This window comes from Pan paniscus, chromosome 11, assembly GCF_029289425.2.
Source record: "Pan paniscus chromosome 11, NHGRI_mPanPan1-v2.0_pri, whole genome shotgun sequence".
Lineage (NCBI taxonomy): Eukaryota > Metazoa > Chordata > Mammalia > Primates > Hominidae > Pan > Pan paniscus.
Window position 1 is genome coordinate 87,939,876 of NC_073260.2, and position 20,814 is coordinate 87,960,689.

General features: G+C 42.1%; 1 protein-coding gene across 15 annotated transcripts in view; it reads right to left on the reverse strand.

The window, feature by feature from the left end:
• MELK (maternal embryonic leucine zipper kinase) overlaps window positions 1-20,814 on the reverse strand; it is a 103,506-nt gene that overhangs the window by 24,862 nt on the left and 57,830 nt on the right. For 12 of the 15 annotated variants that reach the window (XM_003829866.4, XM_008955272.4, XM_063594392.1 and 9 more), the window contains 3 exons: window positions 20,381-20,479; window positions 9,977-10,063; window positions 1,002-1,133 (listed from right to left, as the gene is read on the reverse strand). In XM_003829866.4, the coding sequence (XP_003829914.2) occupies window positions 1,002-1,133; window positions 9,977-10,063; window positions 20,381-20,479 (318 nt within the window). The remainder of the gene's footprint in view (window positions 1-1,001; window positions 1,134-9,976; window positions 10,064-20,380; window positions 20,480-20,814) is intronic. The other 3 variants (XM_055092037.2, XM_055092036.2, XM_063594390.1) reach the window with 1 other exon arrangement.

Genomic DNA, 20,814 nt, shown 5'->3' on the forward strand with positions numbered 1-20,814 from the left:
GCATGTAAAAGTACGCTTTAAAAAAAAGACTGGAAAGACACAATAAATATTAACTACATCCTCCACAGGTAGTTGGTTTATAGGTAAATTCTATTTTCCTTTTAGCTCATCTGTGGCTTAAACATTTTCTTTTTTTTTTTTTTTTTTTTTTTTTGAGACAGAGTCTTGCTCTGTCGCCCAGGCTGGAGTGCAATGGCGCAATCTCAGCTCACTGCAACCTCCGCCTCTCGGGTTCAAGCGATTCTCCTGCCTCATCCTCCCAAGTAGCTGGGACTACAGGCACTCACCACCACGCCTGGCTAATTTTTGTATTTTTAGTACAGACGGGGTTTCACCATATTGGCCAGGCTGGTGTCGAACTCCTGACCTTGTGATCCACCTGCCTTGGCCTCCCAAAGTGCTGGGATTACAGGCGTGAGCCACCACACCCGGCCTGGCTTAAACATTTTCTATAGCCATCAGGAATTGCTATTATGAGAAAAAAGGAGTCAGGGGAGGAGGTTTGTAAAATGCCATGTTAACATTCAGAATTTTAGAGGCCGGGCACGGTGGCTCATGCCTATAATCCCAGCACTTTGGGAGGCCGAGGCAGGCTGATCACTTGAGGTCAGGAGTTTGAGACCAGCCTGGCCAACATGGCGAAACCCCGTCTCTACTAAAAATACAAAAATTGGCCAGGCGTAGTGATGCACACCTGCAATTCCAGCTACTCGGGAGGCTGAGGCACAAGAATCGCTTGAATCCAGGAGGCAGAGGTTGCAGTGAGCTGAGGTCATGCCACTGCACTCCAGCCTGGATGACAGAGTGAGACTCTGTCTCAAAAAAAAAAAAAAAAATTAGAGTTCAACTTCAGAACTTCCCATTTTTCTCATCAAAAATATTGAAATCATAAAACATCTTGCCTCTGACTCCTTGACACCAGAAAGTTTACCTTCCCAGTGGTATACACACTCAGGAACAGGGAGGGCACGTGGCAAGACACAACAGGCAGTAACACTTACCTTGATGTCTGTGAATGGGGTAGCACTGGCTTGTCCACAGGAGAAAGAAGAAAGCCTTAAACGAACTGGTTTTCCCCGAGCCTTCTTGGCTAGAAGCAGAAGATAGGTAGCCGTGAGGTGATCATACTGCCACTAAAGGAAAAGAAAATCAAGTTGGTTAGAAGATTACTTGTTTGTGGAAATGATGTTCTATCTTCAATTAATTTTTTTCTTCAGTGTAACATTCAGAACTTTAAAAGCCAATAGGTTTACACGACATATGATGAAAAACAGCAACCAGTGCACCACACCTCCACACATATACAATTTCCACTCCCCCTAAGGAACAACTCTTACACACTTTTAGCTATTTCTTCTGCTATTAATTCTGTATTTCCAAACTAAATGCTTACATAGCTTAAAATTTTTCTCAGCTTCAGATAATATGTATAAATTTCCTAGTATGAGAAATATGAATTTAGCTCTACTGCAACTCCCTCCCTTTCCCACACATCTCCTCCCTGTATCCTCCTACTATAATTTTATCACAATGTTTAGCTAAGTTAATATTTGCATTATTATGATTATGTAAATAGCATTCACAACTAAGTAGGGATAATGTTCAAAATATTTAATTGTTACCCTGACATCAACCATCAAAATAGAGGCCAAGAGGTCAGTAGGGTCCTGGGAGACGCCTGCCTTTCCAATTATTAATCTTTTAATTGTGAGAAGAGGGGAGGGAGTAGTGTCCAGGGAAGTAACAGGGCAACATGGAGGGCACTGAAGATAGTGGTTATTTACCAGTCAGTATATAAATACACTAATATTTTAACAACCAATGTGGTCATGCTGGCCGAATATCAGCTCTGCAGCTAAACCACACAGGGTGCTATTCTTGCATTTCCATTTTTTTATACCTTTGTTTTTCCTGAAGATAAAAATAAAAGTCAGTTATTCCTTACAAATTGAACTCCACCCTTTCCAACACTTTACCTCCTCTCAACATGTTCACACACATCTGCTAACTGCTTCCCCACTTAGATTCCACCTGATGTCTGCATCCTCTGCTCCACTCTGGACCGGCTTCTCAGCCAGCTACTCAATTGTCAGTCTAGGGATTCCTTTCGCCTCTATCTTACAATGTAGCCCCAGTTTCCAAGATCCTAAGTATTCTTCTTTCTTGGTTTAATCTCTCATTTTTGTGGAACACATCCTCCAGTGACTTCCTGAGGGCGCATGCATGGGAGGTAAATTTTTTGAGATCTCGCATGTCTGATAAGTGACTACATTCTATCCTCACAATTGATTCTGATTTGGTTAAGCAGAGAATTCTGGGTTGATAATAATCTTCGCAGTTTTGATGGTAGTATACTCTTCTTGATTCTAGTACGGCTACTGAAAAACCTATAGTCATTTAGGTTTTGATTCTCCAGCCTTTTTGTATGAACTTTCATTTTTATCTTTGAAAACTTCCTGAATCTTATTATTTTCCTCCAGTTTCCTGAAATTCCACTAGAACAGGCCTTGGTGTGAATCTGTTTTCATCTACTGTTTCATCCCAGGTTAGGCCTCTTCATTCTTGAAAACTCATATTCTTCAGTTCTGGAATATTTCTCTTTTTTGTTTTTAATCTTAATTTTTTTTTAACTTTCAATAAAATAGAGGCCGGGCGCGGTGGCTCACCCCTGTAATCCCAGCACTTTGGGAGGCCGAGGCAGGTGGATCACGAGGTCAGGAGATTGAGACCATCCTGGCTAACACGGTGAAAACCCATCTCTACTAAAAATACAAAAAATTAGCCGGGCGTGGTAGTGGGCGCCTGTAGTCCCAGCTACTCAGGAGGCTGAGGCAGGAGAATGACGTGAATCTGGGAGACAGAGCTTGCAGTGAGCAGAGATCGTGCCACTGCACTCCAGCCTGGGCGACAGAGCAAGATTCTGTCTCAAAAATAAATAAATAAATAAAATAAAATAAAATAGAGATAGGATCTCACTATGTTGCCCAGGCTGATCTTGAACTCCTGGCCTCAACCAATCCTCCCATCTTGGCCTCTCAGTTTTAGAATTATAGGCGTGAGCCATAGTGCCCAGCCTGGAATATTTCTTCTTGCATTATTTTCCCTTTTTTTGAGATAGAGTCTCGCTCTATCGCCCAGGCTGGAGTGCAATGGCGCAATCTCGGCTCACTACAACCTCTGCCTCCTGGGTTCAAGCGATCCTCTCGCCTCAGGGTCCCGAGTACTCGGGATTACAGGCGCATGCCACCACGCCCGGCTAATTTTTGTATTTTTAGTAGAGATGAGGTTTCACCATGTTGGCCAGGCTGGTCTCGAACTCCTGGTCTCAAGTGATCCACCTGCCGCCTCAGCCTCCCAAAGTGCTGGGTTTACAGGCGTAAGCCACCGTGCCCAGCTGTTCTACTTTGCTCTGTCGCCCAGGCTGGAGTGCAGTGGCGTGATCTCAGGTCACTGCAAGCTCCGCCTCCCAAGTTCACGCCCTTCTCCTGCCTCAGACTCCCGAGTAGCTGGGACTACAGGCGCCCGCCACCACACCCGGCTATTTTTTTTGTATTTTTAGTAGAGACAGGGTTTCACCGTGCTAGCCAGGATGGTCTCAATCTCCTGACCTCATGATCTGCCCGCGTTGGCCTCCCAAAGTGCTGGGATTACAGGTGTGAGCCACCGCACCTGGCTCACCAGGTTCTACTTTTAAAAGATTTCAAATGAATTTCATTTTCAAACACTTTTACTGAGCTTTTAATTTCTGTGGTCACATTTTAGATTTTCAAGAGCTATCTCTTGGAATGTTCATTTTTATTCATCTTATTCCTATGTCAAGAATGAAAATCACTTATCTGAGAATGTTAATTAGCAGTTTTTAGCCATTTTCTCCCGCTCCCTGCATATCTGGGGTTTTTTTTTTCTCAGTATCTACTTTTTCTTCTTTCCTCTCCCTACCTTACTCCATTTGTTTTGATCTCCGACTTTCATGTTAGAAGTTTTCCTCAAATTTCTAGTGATTTTTGGTTGTCTGTTTCTACTTAAAAGTGAAGAATTACGTTACACAGCTGATGAGAGGTTCTATGTGTATGATGGGGCTGCTCAATACCTTGAAGGCTCCTCTCTAAGATGAACGGACAGGAACTTGAACTCCCAACCACTAATATAGTAGGACATTTATCTTAGCTTTTCCCTGGAGATAAATCTTCCAATATTTTCCCCACCATCACTGCAATTAGGATACAAATCCTGGTTTCAGCATTCTCAAAGTTGAATAGGGAAGGGAATTCGAGATGGTGGTGCACTGTTCAATATGAAGACTTTGTGCATCCATTTCAGAATGGTTCATCATCCGCATCTGAGCTGTATTTGGTACAAGAATGCCTTGTGACCTCCAGTCTTCTGCCAGGATGGGGAAGAGGAGGCTGTTATGCAGCACAATTAGAGAAAGGAATCTAGGGTTCTAACTGCTTCTAATACAGGCTTTCACCCATCTTCCTGTTTTTCCTCTTCACTTCCCTGACTTCAGAGGCTCCTGGTACCTCTGATTCCTGAGCCTTTCTGGAGCTCTCATCAGTTTGCTTGATGCCTTTCTCACTGCAAGCACTTAGCTTTCAGCTTTCTCCAAAATGCTCTGACAACTACCACTTATACCACTAACCTATATCTTCCAAACTTCTAATGACATCCCTTTGTCTCCCCTTTTATTCTGTTTGTAAATGTTTTGCCTTTTTATCCCTTTTTGTTAAGGTTTTAGGAAGTGTTCGACGTAAACTTAGCTGTTCAATCCACTATGTTTAATGGAAAGTTTCTAAATAATGTACTGAGAAAACTATGGGGCTATCTGCCCTACAAAAGTGTTAACTTTTAACAGTACGGAATAGTCTTTCATGCTATGTAGCCCCCTCACAAAGTACATGACTCAAAAGTCAACTACCAACTCTGTTTTTAGTAATGAATTTTATTAGTTAATAACTTAGATGGCCACGATCATAGTATATGCTTTGAAATTTGCATAAATGGCCCAATCAATCTAGTAGGGGAAGCATAAAATACTGTCATAAATTATGAAATGTTACCTTTAATCCAAACAGGGTGAGGCAAAGAAAGGACAGTAAGGCTTCATGGCCGGGCGCAGTGGCTCATATATGTTTTAATCCTAGCACTTTGGGAGGCTGAGGCGGGTGGGTCACTTGAAGTTAGGAGATCGAGACCAGCCCAGCCAACATGGTGAAACCCTGTCTCTACAAAACATACAAAAATTAGCGGGGTGTGGTGGCAGGCGCCTGTAATCCCAGCTATATGGGAGGCTGAGGCAGGAGAATCGCTTGAACTCGGGAGGCAGAGGTTGCAGGGAGCAGAGATTCTGCCGCTGCACTGCAGCCTGGCGACAGAGGGAGACTCCATCTCAAGAAAGAAAGAAAAGAAAAGAAAAGAAAAGAAAAGAAAAGAAAAGAAAAGAAAAGAAAAGAAAGAGAAAGAGAAAGAGAGAGAGAAAGAAAGAAAGAAGGAAGGAAGGAAGGAAGGAAGGAAGGAAGGAAGGAAGGAAGGAAGGAAGGAAGGAGAAGGGAAGGGAAGGGAAGGAAGGAAAAGAAAAGAAAAGAAAAGAAAAGAAAAGAAGAGGCTTCATGGAGAAGGTGGCTGGGAAACTATGGTGGGGTGGAAAATATATACTTATAATCACTCTCCACTTTCCAAAAACTACATTAAAGACTTTTTCCCACCCCACATCTATGATAGCCCCATGTACGATAGCCACCTTTTTGAAAGAGATGTCATAAACTGACTAGAGATAATAGCTAAGAAACAAGTTGCCACTTTCTTATCAATGATGGCATGGCATAACCCAGGCATTGTAAACAATTCCTGGATAGTGCTAAGAGTTTTAGATGGAGTTTCCTAAACATGCCTAGGATTTCTACAACCATCCTCTAAACCCTCCTTTTCCCTAGGCAAAAAAAGCATCTTTTTCATAACTTTCTGGCCAGTGTCACTGTATACTTCTCATTATAAGATGCACAGGAGAGTTCTGTGTTCAATAACAGATAAATCAACACATTAGTTATGCTTTCAGGTGATGTCAATCCACAAGTCTAAGACAAAGGTTTCCCTTATCTTTTAGGCAATTCCCTCTTTTGAAAGTCAAATGTCTGAAAGTAAAGTGATAGGGTTACCTATGAGAAAGTTCCATTTCTAGAAAACTAAAAACATTCTTAAATCCCCAGTTAAATGTTAAAGAAGTGTCCTGGCACCTGGGGTGAGGAGAGGCAGCTACTAGTGCAGAGGGGCACAGACACGGAGGAGTGGCCCCTACCCTTCTTCTGACCCTCCTCCTGAGGCCTTCAGTCTTTACACACATGGGTGTTTACATCACAGGGATGGGGAAAATGGATCTGTCCTGGACTGAATAGGTTCTCGAACACGCATGTGACCCTTAGTGAAGGTCCCCTAGCAGAGGACTGGCTGCTGCCACAATCCAGAGCCACTCAGGGCTGGAGGAACAGGAAGACAGTAAGGAAAGCACTGCTGGGAAATCTCAAAAGGAATACAATGAGATCACTCAAAATCATGAGACATAGGAGGCTCACCGCTGCATAGAAAAAGCAGTTTCAGAGTGCTCCTGTATATAATATAAAAGTGGGAGTTCTTATAAGTTGAATGTTTGAGAGTAATATTGTTTCTCTCTCTCTCTGCACAAAGATCAGCAGCACCATACCAGCATATGGATCACACAGAACTAATCTCTCTCTGTCCTGTCTAATTAGCCCCAAAAGTGAAGGCAGAGCTCTCAGGATGTCACAGAAAAACATAACAGACCCTGGCTAGTCTCAAACCTGGTTTTCCTGAGGCTCTTCAAATTGGAAAGTATGTAGAGCCAGTATGAATTCTCTGAGCTACCCAGACAAGGGTTTCTCAACCTTGGCACTACTGACATCTGACCTGGCTAACTGTTTGTTGTGAGGGGCTCTTCTGTGCATTGAAGGATGTTTGGCAGCATCCCTGGCCTCTACCCGCTAGATGGCATTAGTACACATACACAAACCCCAGTTACGACAACCAAAAATGTCTCTAGTCACTGCCAAATGCCCCCTGAGTGCCAAAATCACTCCTGGTTGAGAACTGACCTAGACCAATGCTTCTGAAGCTTTACTAACCATATGAACCACTTGGAGATTTGACACAGATTCCGATTCAGTAGGTCTGAGGTGAGGCCTGAGAGTCTTCGTGGCTAAAAAGCACCTGGATGCTGCTGCTGCTGGTCCCAGACCACACTTTGAACAGCAAGAATCTAGAGCACTGCTTTTCGACTCTGGCTGCGTACCACAGTCAGCTGGGAAGATTTCTAAAAATTCTCATGCCTCGGCCATACCCTAGACCAACTGAATCATCATCTGTGGGGTTGAGACCTAAACATCAGAATTAAAGTTCCCAAGATATGCCACTATACAGCCAAGGTGAGAATCTCTGATCTAGAGTGAGTAGCCTATATCCTGCTCATCCCTGGGACTCAACGAAGTATGAACAGGGATTTAAGAATGAGAAAAGAGTACAAAGGAAGAAAAACTATTACTTTCCTCACTACATTCTTGATGTTGGTCATGCTTAACTTTCAGAATAACTGAGAAGATCTTCAGAGAACTGTAACACCAGGAAACAACCTCTACTATACTTTGTTATGTTTTATGCACCAGAAGGAAAGCAAATAATTTGTATTTCCATTTCACTTTTAAGTCTGAAAATTATAGGTAGAGACGTCATAAAAGATACCATTTTAAAGACTTTTTTTCAATGATTATTGAAACTCTAAGTATGTTACTTTTTTTTTTTTTTTTTGAGACGGAGTCTCACTCTGTCACCAGGCTGGAGTGCAGTGGCGTGATCTTGGCTCACTGCAACCTCTGCCTCCCAGGTTCAAGCCATTCTCCTGCCTCAGCTTCCCGAGTAGCTGGGATTACAGGCACGTGCCACCACACCCGGCTAATTTTTGTATTTTTAGTAGAAACGGGGTTTCACCATGTTGGCCTCAATCTCCTGACCTCATGATCCGCCCGCCTCGGACTCCCAAAGTGCTGACATTACAGGCATGAGCCACCGCGCCCGGGTTAAGTATGTTACTTTTAAGATTCAGATTTTTAAAGTTTGTGGATCTCATACCAATTTGTCCTGGATAAACTGACATGCTATCTGGGATTTACTTGGAAATATCCCAGCTGGAAAGGGAAGAAGGGAGAAAGTGGTAGGATATAGATTAAATTGGCAAAATGTTATTAACTATTGGAACTGAATGATGAGAACATGTAAACTCAGTGTTGTTATACTATTCTCTCTACTTTGGTGGGTAAATTTTTCTATAATAACATTTTTTAAAATTTCAGTATCTAAAGTATAGTCTTCCATTAAAGATTATCCCAAAGAAAATGTCCTACAATTTATTTTTTCAGGTTGTTTAAATGGAAACTTCAAATTTTCACTAATGAAAGACTGAGGACCACACAAATCTTACAGCAATTCCCAAGTCTTACTATTTCCCTAATGGCATTATCCATGAAAAAGTAAATTATACTACCATTTCCAGATACATTCTGTGTGTCTTTACTTATTACATCATTCAGAAGAATTCCTTTATATTTTCTCCTTACTGAAAAGAATTGTGCCTTAGCAAAGCTTTGTTTAATTTTTTTTAAAAATTGCTTAAGGACTCCACCTTGCAAGTTAAAGAACAGATAAAGCAAACATAAATCACAGGTGATAGAAGACATATTACTGGGCCAGGAACAAAGCGAGGTACAAGTCACCCTTCACATTAGAGACAGCTGTGACTGCCTTGATCTCTTAAAACACACACACACACACACACACACTAAAAACACAGGTATGATCTAGAGACTGAGCATCTGAAAGAGCCAAAATAATCCAACACCAGAAATCATGATAATGCTTTCATGGTATTTGGTTTGTCCACTTAGGGGTGACGTGACGCTGCTGTTGCTTTCAGGTGAGAAGAAAATTGCTTTGTGTTTACCTCATTTCCACAGCAGAAACCCAGTTGCATGTTAGAGAACTTTAAAGTAGTCAAAATTAGAACTCTGTCCATTCTTTGTGCACTAGTTTGTTGTTTCTTTTCTTTTCTTTTCTTTTCTTTTTGAGATGGAGTCTCACTCTGTCGCCCAGGCTGGAGTGCAGTGGCGTGATCTTGGCTCACTGCAAACTCCGCCTCCCAGGTTCACACCATTCTCCTGCCTCAGCCTCCCAAGTAGCTGAGACTACAGGCATCCGCTACAACGCCTGGCTAATTTTTTGTATTTTTAGTAGAGACGGGGTTTCACTGTGTTAGCCAGGATGGTCTCGATCTCCTGACCTCGTGATCTGCCCACCTCAGCCTCCGAAAGTGCTGGGATCACAGGCGTGAGCCACCGTGCCCGGCCAGTTGTTTCTTAATTATTTTTTCACTGTAATTCTTCTTCATCAATGTTTTAAGTATGGAGTGTTCATTTTTAAAGAAGATATCTAGCACACATCAGGACTGTGTGGAAATCATATGTAAATATTTTTTAAATGCAATATTTGTACCCATAATAAAATCACAGGTCTGAAAATGCTATACTATTTTTCATGTACTGATAAAATAAAGAACAATGAAACAAAAGATACCACTCTCAAATTGGTGCTGTATTTTTTTTCTTTTTCTTTTTTTGAGATGGAGTTTAGCTCTTGTCGCCCAGGCTGGAGTGCAGTGGTGTGATCTCAGCTCACTGCAACCTCTGCCTCCCGGGTTCAAGTGATTCTCGTGCCTCAGCCTCCCAAGTAGCTGGGATTACAGGCATGTGCCACCACACCCGGCTAATTTTTGTATTTTCAGTAGAGATGGGGTTTCACCACATTGGCCAGGCTGGTCTCAAACTCCTGACCTCAAGTGATCCTCCCACCTCGGCCTCCCAAAGTGCTTGGATTACAGGCGTGAGCCACTGCGCCCAGCCCATGCTGTATTTCTTACCAGTGAAATTAAATCCTCCATCGTTTGCCTGTTGTTTCTGTGATGTACAGAAAGTTCTGTTACGCAATCATCATCGAGGTGAATAAACTACAAAAAAAAATTATGCACTTTATTAACAAAAAATTACAAATATATTCATTGTTTTCACATTTTAAAATCAGTATAATTACTTTATACAATCAAATATCATTATGTAAAACATGAATCTGTCAATTTCTTGGGGAAGAATCAATATTCTCTATAATCTTTTAAGAAGTAAGCATATTCCAGCAAGCATTTCAAGAAGATGTGCTCTTTCCCAACTCTTTATCCCCATCATCATCATCTGAGCAACTGTTGTTAAAGTTCGGTTGTACAATGCCGGGCACAATAGTTCACACCTGTAATTCTAGCATTTTCGGAGGCTGGGGCGGGCAGATCACCTGAGGTCAGGAGTTTGAGACTGGCCTGGCCAGCATGGTGAAACCCCATCTCTACTAAAAATACAAAACTTAGCCAGGTGTGGTGGCGAGCATCTGTAATCCCAGCCACTTGGGAGGCTGTGGCACAAGAATCACTTGAACCCAGGAGGCGGAGGCTGCAGTGAGCTGACACTGTGCCACTGCACTCCAGCCTGGGCAACAGAGCGAGACTCTGTCTCAAAAAAAAAAAAAAAAAAAGTTCTGTTGTACAGCCCAGGGACTGTATACTCCCCTTCCCTACCACAAGACCTGCATTGGTATTTTCATCAAAGAGCAGCCACCTAGGCATCTAAAATCAGTGGCTATACAACAGACTGGTAAAAGAGTGATTCAAACTTGTAGAGCACAGGGTACCTCAGGTTATGTTTATGTTTAGCACAATTCAAGGAGCCTTTACGATGGTGCCATAGATGCCAAACGATCGTTATTTTGCTGAACCACAACTTTAAAAAAGAATATAAGTAAGAGCCTCTACACAAAATTCATTTTGCTTAAGGACAGAAATTATCCAAATAATCCCTACATGACGGTACCTCACTAAAGGTAGGGCTGGAAATGGGTTCTCAGAACCAAGCAAGGATCACTGAGAACAAAAAGGCAGGAATCAGGAATAGCCTGGCCTGGACCTGGAAGGGAGCTCAGAAGATTACACAGGAAGAGAAGCAGAGGAATACAACTTTAAAGTTCATCTTTCCAACATAACTCTCTTAGGCCAGGTGCGGTGGCTCACGCCTGTAATCCCAGCACTTTGGGAGGCCGAGGTGGGTGGATCATCTCAGGTCAGGAGTTCGAGACCAGCCTGATCAACATGGAGAAACCCCGTCTCTACTAAAAATACAAAATTAGCCAGGCGTGGTGGCGCATGCCTGTAATCCCAGCTACTCAGGAGGCTGAGGCAGGAGAATCGCTTGAACACAGGAGGCGGAGGTTGTGGGGAGCTGAGATCAAGCCATTGCACTCCAGCCTGGGCAACAACAGTGAAACTCCATCTCCAAAAAAAAAAAAAAAAAATCTCTCTTTATGGCAGCCCGAGTGAGGGATGCTTTATGTTCTGCTTAAAGGCCTCCTCTCCAGGGTACACAGAACAGCTGGAATGGTTAGCATCTCCCTCCTGCTGCCGGAGGTCTGTCTCCCTGTGATCTCTGTCCACTGGGAATTGGTACAACCTGATGGCTAACAGGCTTGGGAATTAGACAGATCTTAGTTTTAATTGCAACAGGACTTAATAACCATGTGGCCTTGAACACGACCACACCTCTGAGTCTCAGTTTCATCATCTGCTAGAGAGAGATGGTACGTGCCCTGCAATATATGCAACATAGAGCAAGCGCCTAGTACAACATCTCAACAGAGTAGGCCCTCAAAAACTGGTTATTTTCACCAACAGTCATAATTCTATTTCCTCTGTGATAAAAGAGCCTTTCAGAAATTTGCGTATTCCTATTATAAGCAACCTTTCCTCTGCAAGTCTTCCGTTTTCTAGTTCCGCCAACCTCCACTTTAATGATTAACTCCCCTTACTATTCTGGCCCTTTCTTTAGATCACACTCCAGGTTGATACTACACATCAAAGTGAGGTATTCAGAACCAAACATAACATGAAAGAGAGGTCTGCCCAGCACAAGGCAGGGCAATATCATGAGCTTCCCTTGTTTTGAACATCACAGTTGTAACAACAAGCTCAAGAGAAAGTCAGGCTGCCATCATGAAAGGAAACAGTAAAGACAAATTTTTCCCCTCAATTCATACGCTGAAACCTAATCACTAGTGTAATAGTATTAGGAGGTTGGGCCTTTGGGAGGTGAGTAGGTCACGAGTGGGCTCTGCCCTCATAAATGGGGTTATTACACTTATAAAAGAGGCCCCAGGCCAAAGTACAATGGCTCATGCCTGTAATCCCAGGGCTTTGGGAAGCTAAGGTGGGAGGATCACTTGAAGCCAGGAGTTGGAGACTGGCCTGGGCAATACAGCAAGACTCCATTACTACAAAAAAATATTCAAAAATTAGCCAGGTGCAATGGCTCACATGCGTAGTCCTAGCTACTCAGGAGGCTGAGGTGGGAGGATCACTTGAGCCCAGGAGTTCAAGGTTACAGTGAGGTATGATCAAGCCACTGCACTCCAGCCCAGGTAAAAGAATGAGACCCTAACTCTTTAAAAAAGAAAAAGAAACAGAAAAGAAAAGAAAGAAAAGAGGCTCCAGAGGCCTTTCCCCTTTCTCCCCTTCCACCATGTGAGGACACAGCAAGAAAGAGCCATTCTATGAACCAGAAAGTGGGCCCTCATCAAACACCAAATCTGCTGGTGCCTTGATCTTTTTTTTTTTTATTTTTACTCTCCAGAACTCTAGCTCTATGATTCCTTGATCTTGAACTTCCCAACCTCCAGAAATGCAAGAAATAAATTTCTGTTCTCTCTAAGCCACTCAATTTATGGTATTTTGTCACAGCAGCTCAAACAGACTGAGACAGCCTTGCATTATTGACTGGTATAAGCACAACCTCATGTGTTACAAAGTAGAGACCACAAAGGTTTATACTAGTGGTACTGTGAAAGTCCAAAGTGCTAAGAATAAGTTTTCATTGTGCTGCTTTGACTATGACCGCTCCTAGAACTGTAGATTTCCCCTCAAGATGGTCTCAACCTCAGAAGCCTAGACACCTTAATACCTGGTATCCTCTTGTTGATGTCAACACTGCTCAAGCAAGAAAATAAATTTTTGAGGTTCCCTCCATCATCTTAAGTGTAAAAAAAAAATGTTTTTTTAACTGTAAAAGAACCCCTCTCTCCCGCAGCCTCCTGCCTATACCTTTACCACAAGGCATATGTGTGAGAAAGGCAGGAGATGGAAGAAGGAGGTTCTACTATCTCTGCTGGGCTCCTGAACTGGAAGCAATGAAATGAGTGCGGTAGAAAATATACCAACGGTCTAAAAAACATGATTAATCTCAAGCTGTGTCTTCCAAAGAGGATCAATACTTAAAGCGCTCTGAATCCTCAGCCACACATACTCAAATTAAGTACAAAACTGCATACCAAAAGCTAGCCAATTATTTTGGATTATCCGTGCCTACTACATTTCCTGTTCGCCAGGGCAGAAAATGAAACTGACTGTAATTTCTATTTGATACAATACTTGGGTACCAGAACTATGTATGAAAATGGTAGGAGGAGATCATGCATAGAGTTACAGAACAGACAGCATCTATACCTTAAATATTCAAGGAAATCTGAATTTTTTTTAATAGTTCACTCTTGATGAAACACAACACTGAAAGAGAAAAGCAAATCCTTCAAAAAGCAACAACAATCCATTATGCCTCTCCTGTATATAATTCATTTGATCCTGTAACAGCTCTGCAAGGCAGGCAAGAGATTAATGATACAATATGTAAAGGTACTCTATAAATGGCAAAACATGACCCAAACATACACAGATTGACATTAGAATACCCATATTAGAGGTGATAAAATGAAGACTCAGAAAAGTTCCTGTGATCTGCCTAAGACTGGCATTTTTCATTCCTAGCCCCAGGTTTTCCTACCATAACACAATGCCACCTCTCCATCACTCTGATCCAGTAGCTACTTCAATAGACACCAGATAAGCAATGCTTGCCACAAAGGCTGCAAATACACAGGATGTGGGCCCTGAGCTTGAATCAGCAAGCCTATCAGATCCATTCCATTCCAGAACCCTTCGGTGTGGGTTTAAATCCCGGTTCTACACTTACTCGTTGTTTGACCATGGGCAAGTTACTTAATGATTCTGTGTCTCAGTTGCCTCATCTGCAAAAGGGGGCAATAATAGTACCTTCTTCGGAGGATTGGTGTACAGATTAAATGGATTAAAGGAGTTAAAACAACATAAAGCCCATAGGATAGTGCCTGACTCTTAAAGGTACTATCCTAACAGTTCTACCTATACTTTACCACAGTATAATATACAGAGAGCCCTTATTATAATAGTACACTATTCTACTCTACGTGCTCAATAAATAGTAGCAATTATTAAATTAAGATGTAAGGGAGGCTGGGCATGGTGGCTCACATCTGTAACCCCAGAATTTTGGAGGCTGAGGTCGGCGGATCACCTGAGGTCGGGAGTTAAAGACCAGCCTGACCAACATGGATAAACCCCATCTCTACTAAAAATACAAAATTAGCCGGGCGTGGTGGCGCATGCCTGTAATCTCAGCTACTCGGAAGGCTAAGGCAGGAAAATCGCTTGAACCCAGGACGAAGAGGCTGCGGTGAGCCGAGATCACGCCACTGCACTCCAGCCTGGGCAACAAGAACGAAACTCCATTTCAAAAAAACAAACAAAAAAAAGATGTAAGGGAAACTGTATACTCTTTTGGAACACTCATAACTTTATATATTTTACTTTATACTGTGTCCCAAATAAAAAAAAACTCTTGGGGTTGTAGAAAGCAGAGACTTTCTTCATTTTGGCATCTAACACAAACAGTAATGTATTCTATCCTATTAGGATCATGGCTGAGAAGATGTGCAAAGCCCTCCGCACATGGAGAAATGATGACCCCCAATGGCTGAACACAGGCATTTGCACCACCCACTCTCTCCACCTCACAAGGGGCACATCACAGCTTCCCTGGTTCTGTTGCTACACTGCTCAGACGCTTGCACATTCTGCTTTTCTTAGGATCTTGGTGTGGTTGCTGTTAGAATTATGTTGTATTTGCTCAATAGATATTAAAGATGTCATGTAGGGCTGGGGGAATTTAGATAACAGAAGTTTTAGGAGTTGACAGTCATAAGAGAATCAGGAGTGATTTCAGCTCAGGCCACATGGCCCATTAATAGTGGGCAGAACAGTGAGAAAGGGCTTGGAGCAAGTATAGTCTATCTTTCCAAGACGAGCTGGCTACTGGGAAGGATATTTACATTGGTGTGATTATTCCAGAAAGCAAATACCCCACAGCTCTACCAATTCTATGCTGTGGCATATCTGAGACACACCTCTAAGCTATTCTGTTGATTCCTGCACATGTCCTAGTCCACTGCAAAAGTTTTGGTGAGATATCAGAGAATATCCCCAATTATCTGGAAACACTATTAAAATACTTCTATTTTTTCTAATTACATATCTGTGTGAGGCTGTATTTTCTTCATTTGTTTCAATCAAAATGACGTTATCAAAACAGGCTGAATGCAGAAGCACATGAGTTGTCTTCTAATAAGACAGACTTCAAAGAAATTGGCAAAGATGTAAAGCAATGCCACTCTTCTCACTAAATTTATATCTTAAATAGTTGCTTTTCATTTTTCCGTTCCCTTATCTATAAATAGGGAATAAGAATTGTACAACCTTGAAAGATACACCTTCCATAGTGGCTCTGGGCTTTGTCACATGGCTTGCTTTGGCCAGTGGGACATTAGTAAGTACAATGCTAGCAGAAGCTTGAAAAATGCTAGAGCATTAGGGCTTATCCTCTTTCTTCTTTTGAAATCTAGTTGCTGGCCGGGTGCAGTGGCTCATGCCTGTAATCCCAGCACTTTGGGAGGCCAAGGCAGGCGGATAACAAGGTCAGGAGATCGAGACCATACCGGCTACCATGGTGAAACCCCATCTCTACCAAAAACACAAAAAATTAGCCGGGTGGTGGCAGGCACCTGTAGTCCCAGCTACTCGGGAGGCTGAGGGAGGAGAATGGCATGAACCCGGGAGGCAGAGCTTGCAGTAAGCAGAGATCGTGCCACTGCTCCAGCCTGGGTGACAGAGTGAGACAAGAAAGAAAGAAAGAAAGAAAGAAAGAAAGAAAGGAAGGAAGGAAGGAAGGAAGGAAGGAAGGAAGGAAGGAAGGAAGGAAGGAAGGAAGGAAGGAAGGAAGGAAGGAAGGAAGGAAGGAAGGAAGGAAGGAAGGAAGGAAGGAAGGAAGGAAGGAAGGAAGGAAGGAAGGAAGGAAGGAAGGAAGGAAGGAAGGAAGGAAGGAAGGAAGGAAGGAAGGAAGGAAGGAAGGAAGGAAGGAAGGAAGGAAGGAAGGAAGGAAGGAAGGAAGGAAGGAAGGAAGGAAGGAAGGAAGGAAGGAAGGAAGGAAGGAAGGAAGGAAGGAAGGAAGGAAGGAAGGAAGGAAGGAAGGAAGGAAGGAAGGAAGGAAGGAAGGAAGGAAGGAAGGAAGGAAGGAAGGAAGGAAGGAAGGAAGGAAGGAAGGAAGGAAGGAAGGAAGGAAGGAAGGAAGGAAGGAAGGAAGGAAGGAAGGAAGGAAGGAAGGAAGGAAGGAAGGAAGGAAGGAAGGAAGGAAGGAAGGAAGGAAGGAAGGAAGGAAGGAGGAAGGAAGGAAAGAAAGAAGGAAAGAAAGAAAGAAAGAAGGAAAGAAAGAAAGAAAGAAAGAAAGAAAGAAAGAAAGAAAGAAAGAAAGAAAGAAAGAAAGAAAGAAATCCAGTTGCTACATAAAAAAGTCCAGGTTAGCCTGATGGACACATGTGGCCCAGGAAACAGCCAGTCTTTCTAGTGAGGCTTGGACCATTCAGCCCAGTTACAAGATGACTGTAGCCACAACCCCAGGTAAGGCCTACATAAGAACGGCCCAGCTGAACCCAGCCCAAATATCTGGTCCACAGAACTGTAAATTATTACTGTTTTTTTTAATTAATTTATTTTTTGAGGCAGAGTTTCACTCATGTTGCCCAGGCTGGAGTGCAATGGCGCAATCTTGGCTCACTGCAACCTCCGCCTCCCAGGTTCAAGTGATTCTCCTGCCTCAGCCTCCCGAGTAGTTGGGATTACAGGCATGCACCACCACGCCCAGCTGATTTTGTATTTTTAGCTGAAACGGGGTTTCTCCATGTTGGTCAGGCTGGTCTCAAACTCCCAACCTCAGGTGATCCACCTGCCTCGGCCTCCCAAAGTGCTAGGATTACAGGCGTGAGCCACCGCGCCCAGCCAAATTATTGTTTTAAGCCACTAAATTTCAGGGTAGTTTTTAATGCAGCAATAACTAATACACAAAATATCCAAGTCCTATAGTAATATCCACATTTTTACCAAGTGGCCATTTGTTTGAAAAAAAGCATTTTTAAGGCCAGGCACAGTGGCTCATGCCTGTAATCCCAGCACTTTGAGAGGCCGGGGCAGGCGGGTCAGGAGTTCAAGACCAGCCTGGCCAACACAGTGAAACCCCATCTCTACTAAAAATATAAAAATTAGCCAGGCATGGTGGCACATGCCTGTAGTCCCAGCTACTCGGGAGTCTGAGGCAAGAGAATCACTTGAACCCAGGAGGCGGAGGTTGTGGTGAGCCGAGACTGCGCCATTGCACTCCAGCCTGGGCATCAGAGCGAGACTCCATCTCAAAAAAAAAAAAAAAAAGCATTTTTTAAAAACAATGTAGAAATAGTATTTTTTAAATTGTTTAAACTTAAATAACACTTGGTGTTGTTTATGTTTTTTACATATACGCATATTAGACCAGTTCTCAAAGCACGGTCTGCAGATGCCTGAGAGTCTCCAAGGTCAAACTATTTTTATAATAATATTATTTTTCACTTTTCAAAGTGTTGACATTTGTATGGATGGTACGAATGCAGTGATAAAATTGCTGGCAGCTGGGTGCAGTGGCTCATGCCTGTAATCTCAGCATTTTGGGAGGCCAAGGCAGGCGGACCATCTGAGGTCAGGAGTTCAAGACCAGCCTGGCCAACATGGTGAACTCCCATCTCTACTAAAAATACAAAAATTAGCCAAACGTTGTAGCAGGCAGCTGTAATCCCAACTAATCGGGTGGCTGAAGCAGGAGAATTGCTTGAAACTGGGAGGCGGAGGTTGTAGTCAGCCAAGATCGTGCCATTGCACTCCCGTCTGGGCGATTATAGCGAGATTCCCTCTCAAAAAAATAAAAAATTAAAATTAAATAAATAAATTGCTGGCACCTTAGTATGAATCAATGCAGTGGCACCAAACTGTACTAAAATATTGTATTCTTTGTCATATACCCATAGTTCGAAAAGAAGCCAGTTTCAATTAAGAATTTCCCTGATAAACCAGTAAAAGATATTAATTTTATTACATTTTTACTTTGAGTACATGTTTTTAATACTCTGTGTGACTAAATAGGAAGTAGCATAATGTACTTCTACAATACCAAAGTTGGATAGCTGTCTCGAGGAAAAGCACCTGTATGACTGAATTATGAGCTCAATTAGCCTTTTTTTTTTCTTTTTCTTTTGAGATGGAGTCTCACTCTCCTCCCAGGTTCAAGCTATTCTCCTGCCTCAGCCTCCTGAGTAGCTCGGATTACAGGTGTGTGCCACCACGCCCAGCTAATTTTTGTATTTTTAGTAGAGACAGAGTTTCACCATATTGGTCAGGCTGGTCTCGAACTCCTGACCTCATAATCCACCCGCCTGGGATCCCAAAGTGCTGGGATTACAGATGTGAGCCACCGCACCCAGCCTCTTTACTTTTCTTTTTGAAACAGAGTCTCGCTCTGTCACCCAAGGCTGGAGTGTGGTGGCGCTCTTAGCTCACTGCAACCTCTGCCTCCCGAGTTCAAGCAATTCTTCTGCCTCAGCCTCCTGAGAACCTGGGATTATAGGCACTACCATGCCAGCTAATTTTTTGCATTTTTAGTAAAGACGGGGTTTTACCATGTTGGCCAGGCTGGTCTGGAACTCCTGACCTCAAGTAATACGCCTGCCTCAGCCGCCCAAAGTGCTGGGATTACAGGTGTGAGCTACCGTGCCTGGCCTAATTAGCCATTTTTTTCAAAGAACACCATTTTGATGAGAAAGGACACGGACTAACTATAGTTATTTAGACTTAAATGTTCAGCAGACATTTTCTCAAAAATGAACCAAGGGAACTTGTCAGTTCAAGGAAAATGACATATTTGTTGTCAATGATAGAATTTTAGCTTTTAAGAAAAATTAGAATTTAGAAAACTTTTATTTGCCACCATGATCTTGAGTGCTTTCCAATAGTTAAAGACTTTTCTACTGAGATCAGTAGTGATTTTAAGGAATGTGATTTAATGTTGTATAACAAAATGTGTTAACGTTTGGAAGATTTGCATAACTCAGCAAACCAGTGTTTTCCAAATAACCAATGCATCATGTTATGTGGGGAAAAGATCCAATGGACAGAACAATGGATTTTATGGAATACAGTACAAAATTTCATTGATATGGCTTCAGATTCCACATGCAATTACCCTTTAAGAAACTACCATTTTTCAAGTTTTAATGGGCTATCAGAAACTGTCTGAAAGGCTATTAAAATTTTTCTTCCTTTTCCTATTACATATCTGTGTGAGGCTGCATTTTATTCCTTGGCTTCAATCAAAACAACCTATCAAAACAGACTGAACACAGAAGCAGGTGTCTATACAGGTGTCTTCTATTAAGCCAGACTTTAAAGAAATTTGCAAAGTTGTAAAACAATGTCATTCTTTTTGCTAAATTTATTTTGTAAATGGTTATTCTTCATAAAAATATTTGTGTTAATATGCAATAGTTTTATCACGTTAGTTTTTAATGAATAAATAAATATTAAGAGTATAAAGGGATCCTCAAACTAAAAAGTTTGAGAACTACTGTACCCTCATAACTTCTCTGGGAAGTAGAACTGGTTTAACCTACTTTTTACAGATGAATAAATAGGTTCTGCAAAGTTAAGTAACTTGTCCAAGATTCCCAGAGCACCGTGACTGACTGCACATGAGAAACACCTGGGAGCTTTTAAAAACTCCCATTAAGTGTTCTGGGATGGGGAGCAGGCATTTCTTTTTAAGGTCCCAGGTAATTCTCATTTGCAGATGGGGTTAAGGAACCACTGTCCATTAGGTTACAAGTCTCCCAAACACCAATCTGATTAATATATTTTCTTGTATATTTAGACCACATCATTGTAGGTTCTGAATTCACCCAAAGACCACACAAAGTCAAAAAAAAAAAAAATTCTACTGGATTTCATTTTACTTACAGGATTCTTGCTTTGCCACTCAACAGGATAGTTGTAATCTTGCATGATCCAGGGATGGTTCAATAGATTTTTCATAGAAATCCGTTTCTTTGGGTCCACCTAGTGGCCATTAAAAAGTAGCTAGAGATTAACATTTCAAATAGAGAACATAGAACACCTTTCCTCCTGAAAACTAAAAATGCATCAGAACAGATGTAAACTTTATCATCACAAAAATGCTGTCAAAGACTTTAAAATGGCCTTGGAAGAAATTCTTTTAAAAAGGCAACAGAGGCAAGAAAACTATAGCAACCAACACAGGCTTAGAAGATAAATGTTTAACAAACATGAACTTCATTGTTATGGACATTATTCATGAAGTTCAGTCAATCTATTGTATGATGTAATAGTCTTTTGCTGGAAAACCTATTCACGGGAAATATTCACCAATTTAA